Raw genomic sequence first — 11,116 nt, 5'->3', positions numbered from 1 at the left:
GCCTCCCTAGAAGTTTTAGAAAGTGTCGCGAACTTTAGACAAGGAAGTAGTTATTCATTATCCCACCACTTAAGGTTGCTTTTGATGGTCATGTTCGATGGAGTCCGTCGATTTTCCTCTGTCTTTTAACATGTGCTCCGATAACGTTTTTTAATGTGTCCCTAGTCTTTGGGATTTTTCGCCTCGGGGTTGTCTTTGTGGTTACTGGTTAATGTATATGCGTTCAGGCTAAGAAAAGCATATTGATTTAATGATGACAAATGATAGAAAATTGCATCCGAGCCATCACTTCAACCATTTTAATCTCTTCTTTTAGCTTTCTATTGCAGAGCCAGAGGACAGTTTAAAGAGAAAGTTGTTCGGGGTCTGGTGGCTCCAATGTATAATCCAGGTATTCAACAAGCCACTGTAGGGAGGTGTTAAATTCAAGAACAACCTGGGCTTCATAGTGAGCCTGCCATGAACCTGAATGGTAGCATTGGCTTGCAGTCCTAACACTTCAGAAATGGGGGTAGGAAGTACAGTAGTTCAGGGTCATCCTTGGCTACACAGTGAGTTTGAGGCCAGCCTGGGATACAGGACACCCTGTCTCAAAATATGACACATGAAATAAAATAAGTAAGAATGAGACTAATAATTGAGCTAAAATCAAAGTGCTTAAACCAGTATCAGTTTTTCAGACCTCAGTATCGATCTCTTTCCTCTCTCAACTAATGGTTGAGAAATGTCTAGAATATTTGATGAAAAGGTAAAACCAAGTTTACCTTGAAAGTTAGGTGGCGCACGCCTTTAATCCCAGTAATCCCAGCACTCGGGAGGCAAAGGCAGGCAGATCTCTGTAAATTCAGGGGGCAATGATGAGTGTGATAAGCACAAAGTGCCCTTTTGTTTTCCCCAAAGTACACTGCATCCTGAAAATACAAATCAATCTGTGTTTACATTGTTACTTAGTTTGGTACAGTTAAAATAAGATGTCTAAGCCAAAATGGCATTTTGCTTGCTTTTCTGTGTTCAGTTAAAAAGTACTGAGATAGGCCGGGTGGTGGTGGCACATACCTTTAATCCCAGCACTTGGGAGGCAGAGCCAGGCGGATCTCTGTGAGTTTGAGGCCAGCCTGGTCTACCAAGTGAGATCCAGGAAAGGCGCAAAGCTACACAGAGAAACCCTGTCTCGAAAAACCAAAAAAAAAAAAAAAAGTTAGGTTAGAAAAACCAAGGTATTAAGATAAAGTCTAGTCATATAAAGTAGTGAACCACCTAACCCAAGTGTTTAAACTTTCACCATTAAAGTGCAGCCACAAGTTAATTTTGAAGACAGTGGTGTGTGTGTGTGTGTGTGTGTGTGTGTGTGTGTGTTATGAGTTTGAGGGGAATTTGTTTAGAGGCATGGATCAGAGTTCATAGGACACTTGCTGAGGTTTTCAGGTTCCATGTGTCTCAAAAGGAATTGAAGCAGAGACACATGGATAGTGATAGAAATATAGACTGTTTAGAAAGAGAAGGGGAAGGCACTTTCCAAAGTGGGGGTGGGCTAAAGAGCTGGGACAGGTTCCCTAGTCTCTTTATAGGCCCTTTACATGATGCTCGTGTACATGCTCTGGTTTTTACATGCAGGGTAGGGTCAGGGTGAGAAGTCCTCGGAGGAGTCAAAGGTACTGAGGGATGCTAGGAGAGCTGGGCAGTATCCACTTTGATATGTAAATAAGCACCTCAGCCATTTGTCAGGGTTTCTGAAACCTAACACCCAGTCTTCTCTTCTGCTGCTATTAGTTTATTTTACCTGTGATCTTGAGTCTCTTTCTCCATGGCCTACTCTCCTGCTACAAAATAACAAACATTTATCATTCCTGTCATTTCCTCGGAAATGGTAACATTGTGTTTGTTCCATATCCTTAATGAAATAGAAGATACATTTCTAAACTTAAATGGCATTTTCTTTGCCTTCCCAGAGGCTCTCATTTTCTTCATATCTGTCTTTCCAGTTCATCCATGTATGTTGCTTCAGTCACCAATACACGAACAATGGTTTTACAACTTCATTTCAGGCCTGGCATGATGGTGCACCCTTTAGTCCTCACACTAGGGAGGCAAAGGCTTGTGTATTTCTGTGTGTTAAATGCTACTGTGGTCTGTACAGTCAGTTCCAGGACAATCAGAGCTACATAATGAGACTTTGTCTCAAAAAAAAAAAAAAAAAAAAAAAAGTCATTTGGAGCTCAACATCAGGCAATGTAAGATCCACATAAACCCTGAAAAAGCTTTTAAAAGAAGTTCCAAACACACAAAAATAGAGTCAAACGCAGCATCTTGGTAACCACTTTTTCTCAGGTAAGCTCTATGTTATGATATATTGTGTGGGGGTTATGCTTTTATTTCCTCAGGAAATGAGAGGGTGTGGATTCATTCCAGGTTGATATAGATGAGGTTTGATCGAGGAAGAAAACGCCCTCAAAATCCTGACTATGAACAAAGTGATAAACCTAAAAAAACCCCTACAAGACATGTAATGTATATTTTACTTGCTCAAAAATAAAACAAAAAAGTCATCTTTAACTGACTTTTGCACACCACATATTCCATACTTATAATGTATGTAACCTTTGAAAATTTATGTATTTTCAGGACAAATGGACCAAACAACAGCGAAACGGATGGCCCAAGTGATCCAACATTTCGGAATGCCTCTGTTGCAGTCTGTGAATTCTGCATCCAGAACAGCCTCAAGGCTGCTGGCTGAGGTAATCCAGCCTCACAAAATGCTCCATTCAATACCTAACAATTACCCTGATTTTTCTCAATGTTCCTCAAAAGATACCAGTACCCACAGACAACAGGAAGTAGTCTAGAGAAGGACATCCACATTCCCAAGAGATGGGGTATGGCTGGGTTTTGGTTATTCAGTGGATTATAAATGTTCATCATTGTTTAGGGGGTTAATTATAAGTAAGAGTTAAATTCAAAGATCTCTTTCTTTTTTCTTTTCTTTTTTTGTTTTGTTTTTTGTTTGTTTGTTTGTTTGTTTGTTTGTTTTTCGAGACAGGGTTTCTCTGTGTAGTTTTGGTGCCTCTCCTAGATCTCACTCTGTAAACCAGGCTGGCCTTGAACTCACAGAGATCCGCCTGGCTCTGCCTCCTGAGTGCTGGGATTAAAGGTGTGTGCCACCACCGCCCAGCATTCAAAGATCTCTTTCTAAAGGAAAAAAGGAGTATATATAAATGATAGTATAAAAGGGTAGGTCATTGAATCTACTTTTAAACAAAACAACAATTATTAATCTCAAAATACTTTACATTGGTATGGATTTTAGTTTATTGATACAAATTTAAAGTTAATTATGCTATACTGTATGTATATTTCTACTCTTGTTTGGGGTATTGTGCTTATACAACTCATTTAAAAATACAATGTTTAGTTAAGAAATAGAGATTAGTATTTAGTCATCTATAATAGTCAAGCTTATAGTCATATTAAGTATGTTTTCAAGGTTAAACAGATATATTTAGATAGAGAGATGGTCTTCAAAAACTTTAAAGACCTACAGAATATGGCATTTAAAATGTTTTAATAACAAAGGTCTTTTCATGAAAGTGAGATATATCAGCTCCTGACAGCACCAATTTACTTCAAAAGAAGATGATGGACATCAAAGGACCTCCATATGGAGTTTGTTTTCTTTATGGCAAAAGATAGCCATTTGGGCAAAGAAACTGCCCCTCCCTCAACTGCTGACAGTATACTGTCCAAACTGGACCAGCAGGATGTGAAAGAAAGCAACTGCCAGACTTTGCCAAGATAAGGTAGGACAGTCCTTCAAAGTTCCCTTCTCAGAAATGTCTGTCAGATATACCAGGCCTGTAGGCCAAAGTTGGATGCCCCAACATTACAGGAGAACCTAGGATGGTTGTTCAGGCAGCCAGACATCCCTAACATTAGGTAACATTTCGCCCTTCTGGGATATTTGATGGAGTTGATGACTAGATAATCATAGTTAAAGTTTTCCTTGGTTATGATAAAAGGTAAATTTGGTATAAAACTTTAGACTCACAAAGATAAGATAAATAATAGAGTATTTTCTCTAAATTTGCCAAATACAAATAGACTGGATATGGCAAGTATAATTCTTACCTAACAATTTATTTTTGTTACATATAATTTTACTATGTTCAAATTAAAACCTTCCCTTTAAATTAGACCAAAAAAAAAGGGGGAAATGCTGTGGAACAATCTTTTTGTACAATATGAATATGTATTAATATGTATTAATAAAAAGCTGATTGGCCAATGACTAAGCAGTATTTTTCGAGGCAGAGAGAATTCTGGAAAGAAGAGTGGAGTCTGAGGAGTCTCCAGGAGACACAGAGGGAACAAGACATGCTGGAGGACAGGTAAAGCCACAAGCCATGTGGCAATATGTAGACTAATGGAAATGAGTTAATTTAAGTTTTAAGAGCTAGTTAGTAACAAGTTTGAGCTATCAGCTGAGCATTTATAATTAATATTAAGTCTCTGTGGTTATTTGGGAGCAGCTTCCAAAACCCAGAGAAACTCCACCTACTATCATTTTAAAGCCTTCTTCTGAAATGGAATCCAATGTTGGGAATGTAACCATGATCTTTTTAATTTAATAGTATTCTATTTCAGGGGTTGGGGATTTAGCTCAGTGGTAGAGTGCTCGCCTAGCAAGCACAAGGCCCTGGGTTCAATCCCCATCTCAAAAAAAAAAAGCAATAGAATTCTATTTCATGAATTTAAAATTTTATTTACATTTTTTTAATGTCATTTTGGGTTTGGGTTTTGGTGCCACAGCACACACATATAGGACAATTTGTAGAAACTGATTCTCTCCTTCCACTATGTGAATATAGGGAATGAACTTGGGTCTTTTGGCTTACTGGCAAGTACCTGTTGAGCTGTCTCCAGCATCCAAGGATGTCTCTTTCTATTACTGTTTGTTATTTTAAGTTCTTTTTAATATTGGTATTTGTACAAATTTCATCTGATTAGAGTTATCATTTTGTTTTTGTTTGCTTGTTTTATTTCTTTTTCAAGCATATCTCTAGTTCCTATAGCCCAGTTTTGAAATCCCTCATGATGAGCTTTGTATGAGTGGGTTGTTTAATATCACCTATGGCACATAAAATATTCCAGAATTTTTTCATCCTATAGTTTTTGTTTTGTTGAAATACTGTATAGCCCAGGCTGGCCCTGAATTCACAGACTTGTTACGTCAATGCTTCCAGGGCTGGGATTACAGATGCCTGTCATTTAAAATGTATTAATTCATTAAACACTGAGAGCAACTTTATGAGATAGTACCTACTATGGTCCATTTTGCAAAGATAACATTGATATCCAAGAACTCCCAACTATTAACTTTTAATTTTATTCATTAATGAAAGTAATTTCTACTTGTAACAGCAATATAAATTTCCATTTTAGCTAATAAAATGTATAGGAACATAAATAAACAGGAACAAAAAGTGCAGCATGTAGGGAAGGCAGAACACAAGTGACTGGAATGTGGGAAACAGTGGCTTAGTTAATTGTTGTCAATAAAGAAAATGTATTTAAAGCCATTTCATTAATGGTTGGCATTGCACATCTTTATTTTAGGGTGCAACCTTATATAGCTGTGTAAAATAATGATTTTGCATTGCTTAGAGTTTTTTTTTGTTTTTTTAAACTCTGGACTTGTCTGATAATAGTGACCTGTTTTGTTTTCATTGATACTTCCTGATTTTTTTGTGTTTCTGATTTATTTACACTCTGTTCTTTATGGGATATGACCTTTGTCCTACTTTAAGAGACACGAGGAAACCTAGAAGTTTTCCCTTCTGCTCTAAATCTCAGCTTCCAGCCGACAGAATTGACAGAACTGTTCAAATCTGGTCAAATCATCCTGGGGCTAGGATAATAGTTAGCGGTAAAACACGTGCACAGAAGCTGGAGCTCCAAACTAGCAGTGAGGCAGGAAACTGAGCGGGGGCGAGAACTCTCCCTCTTTTAAATAAAGACCTTGAGATATAAATATACCACCTAGCTTGGGTAGTTAGGAGGGAGATTTTGTTTTGTTTTGTTTTTTGAAACTTGTAAGATGCAACTGACAAGCTGTACATATAAGAAAATTCTATAGAAAGTTTATAAGATAGAAACATAAAATTCTCCAAAGAATTAGAGCAAATACAGAAAGATAAGAAAAACGGTATGGATGTATTTATAAGATTAGCAGTCTGATATGGTAAACATTAAATGATATACAGGAATAAAGTTGGAGAAAACCTTTACACCAATAAATTCAATAAATTCTCCACTGAGGCTGGAGGATAACTCAGCCGTTAAGGTACATGCTGCTCTTGCAGAGGACCAAGTTTGGTGCCCAGCATCTGTGTGGCATGCTCACAACCACCTGTGGCTCTAGTTCCAAAGGATCCTTTGCCATCTTCTGAACTCTGAAGATACATATACTGCCATATGCATGCCTCCCTCACATACACACATGATTTTAAAATACAGATACATCTTTTTGTTTTGTTTTTTAAGAGAAAAGAATTCCATTGATCCAGAAACCATGAACAAGTCAGAGCAAAGAGCAAAATATGTTAACAAGAAATGTTGGAACTCCAGGGGCAAAGGCAAGAGCCCAGAATCTCCCAGGGAAGAACATAGTACCAAACTCCGTACCAACAATCCAAAATACCTCAAGGTTTCTGAACATGGTAGCTTTGAGAAAGTAATAATATGACAATGAAAAGTAACAAACCAGAGCTATGTGACAAAACGCAGTTGGATCTTAAGAAGCATAGCACTGACTAGAAGAAGTAAGCTATGAAACAAAACAGGGCCGAGGATATAGTCAGGGGTAACTAGAGAGCTTAGCATGCATGGGGCTATAGGTTCAGTTCCCAGTGATGAAACTTGAGCGCGCGCGCGCGCGCGCACACACACACACACACACACACACACAATGATGTGTTCATTTATAGTAAACTTTAAAAAGAAAGAGATACAAAGTCAGACTATTTCTAAGATGCATAGATGATGGTACAGATTGTACAACCCAAAACAAGAAGATGACGCTGGCACAATGGCCACTCTGAAAGGGAGGGAGGAGCCTGGGGCAGCAGACAATATTTTCCTTCTGGAATTCCATGATAGACACATGCTGTGCAGGAAGTTATCACACTTACATTTGTGCTTGAGTACTTTCCTTTTTTGGATAATAGTCCTTAATTTTTAAAAAGCTTCTATAAAGATATGTTTCTCTCTATATTGATACTGAAGAACTCTTGAGTTATACGTTGGTAATTGAAAGGAAATAAACGGGGCGGAAAGAGGTGTGAAATCTGCTAACATTTATATTGAAAAGGAAAGGAAGAAAGAGAAAGGGGGAAGTGAGATCAGGTGAGGAAGTAGGGAAGGAAGAAGAGGGGGAAGGGAAGGAGAAAGGAAAAGGAAAAGATGGAGGGAAAGACGCAGGAGCTTGAAGAGGAGCAGGGTAATCCACACAGCAAAACCACTGCTAGATGCCTGTCTCTGGACAAAAGAACAAGGCTCCCAAGGAGACAGAATTCGTAGACTTGCCCTTGCTGTGTCTATAACTTCGTGCCATTACCTACTATAAATACTCAGGAGTTTTCTAGCACCTATAACATACTCACCCAGAGGGGGCGCTATCGAGTGGTACTTCCCTCCAGTCCCTACCCAAGAAAATGACCCTCGGAATTCTTTGCATTCTCACCAAAAATTGGTAAAAGAAATAAATCTTGATTTATGCTTTCATTTCACTTTATACCATAATGCCTCCTAGAGAGAAGTACAACTCACTAATAGCACTTCCCCCAAACCTAGTACTATACCTCTCAAAAGAGTGAGGTGACAGGACCTGCCTGTACTAAATCCACCAGGTTTAAATGACTCCCCAGGGGTGCCTTGATCCTGGAGGACAAAGGAATGGATGGGAGGGGCTGGGGGGAAGGTGGGGGTGGGGGCGGGAGGGGGGAGGACAGGGGAACCCATGGCTGATGTATAAAATTTAAACACATAATAATAATAATAATAATAATAATAATAATAATAATAATTAATGTTAAAAAAAAAAAAAAGAATGACCAGACACAGGTCTATAGATGCTGCTGTGTGTTCACCACCTTGCCCATGGCAAAGCACAAGCTAGATTCTAAACTCCTGTGCTAAAATAACAACAACAAGGAGAAAATGTGGCCAGTGGGTTACACGTCTACAAATCCTGCTCAGGAAATGATTGAAAGGGCAGAAAGTGTTTCCCAGCAGAAATGGTTAAAGGCAACCAGTCCTCAAAGACCTCTGGGCCAGATTCTTGGTTTGTCTCGGTAGCGGGGATAAGTTGTGAATCCAGATCATGTCACTCTCTCTGAGAAGTGGAAGATGCTTCAGAACCTCAGACAACACACGTTTCACTTTACTGTATTTTGAATGAAAACGAAACTAACACATGTAGAAAAAAGAAGAAGAAAAGCCCCAAGGCTGCTGTTTTTTTTTTTTAAGTGTCTTGTACATGGCTAGGTTTTTCAAATTTTGGTCATGGCAATGAGTTGTCTCTGAGAAGAGCAGAGCTGATTTGGACTTTGGGCTTCTAATGAGTTAAACACCATCAAAGGAAGTGAGCTTTGACCAAGACGTGCTGCTGGCTCACAAAGGCCCCGGACTCCTGGCAATAAAAAGATCGCAAAACAGCAGCATGTAGAACACAGAGTTCTAGCCCGGACAGAGGTATTCAAGCAGCTATGGCCTCATCTGACACTCAAGGGCAAAGAGTGGCTGTTATCGGAGGTGGTTTGGTAAGACTTTTGGAACTTATATTGCTTTTCGGGTGTTTTTTTATTAATATTATCTCACTAATGGTTTTTCATCATATGTAAATTGTTGGTTCTAATAGTTAAACCTTTTAATGTTTAAATACAACTATTAAAATATGGCATTGCTTTTTATTATAATTATTAACATAATAATTGCTGATATTGCCATATATGCACATCCATGTACTAATCATGTCTATCTACCCATATGCCCTCTTCCTTCCCTCACACCTCCTTCTCAGTCTCTTAAAATTTTAGGTCTTCTTTCTCCCCCACTTGTGTGTGTGTGTGTGTGTGTGTGTGTGTGTGTGTGTGTGTTTCCATAAGTGACAGAATACACAGTACTTGTCTTCTTTATGTATTTATATTATTTCATTTATCCTGATGCCCTCCAAATCCACCCATTTTTATTAAAATGACCTAATACATATTCTTGTTTTAAAATAACAGGATTTTCATTCTTCTTTATGGCTAAATGCTACTGCATTGTGTATGTGGACCATATTCTGTTCCTCCATTCATTCATTGACAGGCTTCTCAGCAATAAATAGGGCAATAGCATTTGTTTTAAATCGTTCTTTCTGGGAAAGGTATTTTATATCCACTAAGTATAAGGGTGTCTGTTTTCTTTTGTTGTTTTGGTTTAGTATTTCCTAAAAAAAAAAAAAAAAAAGATAAAACAAATTAAACTTGATTTTGCTCCCATACATGGCTATGTGCCTTAGGCCATTTTAATAAAAACATTTTGCCCCATGCTGGTTAATAAAATAATTCAGTACTCTCTAATGAGAAGAAAATGGTCAAGACACATGAAATTAATAGTTTTTCAAACCTATCAGATCCTCACTAGCTATTCAGATAGATGAGAAATAACATTGCTAACCCAAATGACTTGGCAGTTTCCATGTGATGGGGTGGTGAGTGAGCCCATTTTACCCTAGCAGGCGAGGTCACAGGGCCATCACTCAAACCTAGCAAGATGTGAGATGGTGCTAATCTTTTTGCCCCCAAGGGGAGGAAGGAGTGTGAATGTGTGCTATATTTTTACAGCCAAAGCTAGTTCTCTCCCTCCCCCCAAAAAACTGTACATTTTTCCAACAGAATAAAAATATTCCAATTAATGAAAACCATCACACAGAGCTCATTAATATTAAAAATAGAACCTAACATTCAGTTATACTACTCCTCGGTTTATCCCTAAAATAATCAAGTCAGCTCTCTGTAGAGATACCAGTATGCCCATGTTTACTGTTACTCCCAGCAGCTAGGTTACAGCACACACACACAGGGGTATTAGTCTCCCATAAAAATAATAAAATTGTGTTGCTTTCAGAAAAATGGATATGAAAGGTCCTTTTATATATCTGATTCTAAATTTTTAAACGCCTAGAAATGAGCAGGTCTGATTGCCCACATCTATAATCCTAGGACTTGGCAGGTTGAGGCAGGGAAGCAGAGTGAGACTGAGGCCTACATGGGATACACAGTAAGATCCCATGTCTCAACAAAGCCAAGCAAAACCAAGCATTAAGGGAGATTATTGTGTGCTGTGGTTCTCAGGCTTCAGGCCAGGCCTCACTCTCTTTCCTATCAACTCGTTGAACAAAATGAGAACGCATGTATTCCTGGTATTTAAGGCATTCTAGGCAGGAGAAAAGCAAGATGGAAACAAGACAGCAGTAAGCTGCAAGAACAATGCAAGCAGAGCAATGCTCGCAGAAGGTCTTGGCAGTTTCTGTGTGTAGTGGGGTCAAGGACAAGATGGGTCCAGACACCTCCATGACATGCAAAGCTGCCATGGCCAGTGCTTTCAGTGTCTTAGGAGATCAGGGAAGAAGACTGTATCACTCAAAGTTGCATTCTGTTTGAAAGCCTTGGGGGGATTTCAGTAGGAAGGTAAAACTATGATTCTGAAAGATCCTTCATGCTGGGGGCATGGTTGTGCATGCTGGTAATCAACACTGGGAGGCTGAGGAAGGATGAAAAAGTTCCAGGCAAGTCTGGATTGTATAACAAGTCCCTACCTCAAAACAAACAAACAAACATCCTCGGGCTTCTTCTGGAGAACATTTAGGGAGATTAGGAGGAGACAAGACCAGTTAGAACGCTGCTGCCTATCCACGAATTACTCAAGGGTAGCAGCCATGATGGCTCTTTAAGCGTCTCAGAAATGCACGGTGGGATGGAACAAATCCACATACGATTGTAGAAGATGCAAAAGTGTGCTAGTTTTCTGTGCATTTCTCCTCGGATAACACTCAAACTCTTCATCCGCTGTGAAA

The 11,116-nt window shown here is 38.9% G+C and overlaps 1 protein-coding gene across 1 annotated transcript in view; it reads left to right on the top strand.

Moving 5' to 3' along the window:
• Positions 1–8,550: 8,550 nt before the first annotated feature.
• The window catches only part of Kmo (kynurenine 3-monooxygenase), a 39,957-nt gene continuing 37,391 nt past the window's right edge, over positions 8,551–11,116 (top strand). The window contains exon 1 of the mRNA XM_036202487.1: positions 8,551–8,816. Within this exon, the coding sequence (XP_036058380.1) occupies positions 8,763–8,816 (54 nt within the window). The 5' untranslated portion in view covers positions 8,551–8,762. The remainder of the gene's footprint in view (positions 8,817–11,116) is intronic.

The sequence above is a fragment of the Onychomys torridus genome, chromosome 11 (assembly GCF_903995425.1).
Source record: "Onychomys torridus chromosome 11, mOncTor1.1, whole genome shotgun sequence".
NCBI classification, from domain to species: Eukaryota; Metazoa; Chordata; class Mammalia; order Rodentia; family Cricetidae; genus Onychomys; species Onychomys torridus.
Note: the sequence above shows the minus strand (reverse complement) of the source record. Positions and strands in the feature narration are given on the sequence as shown.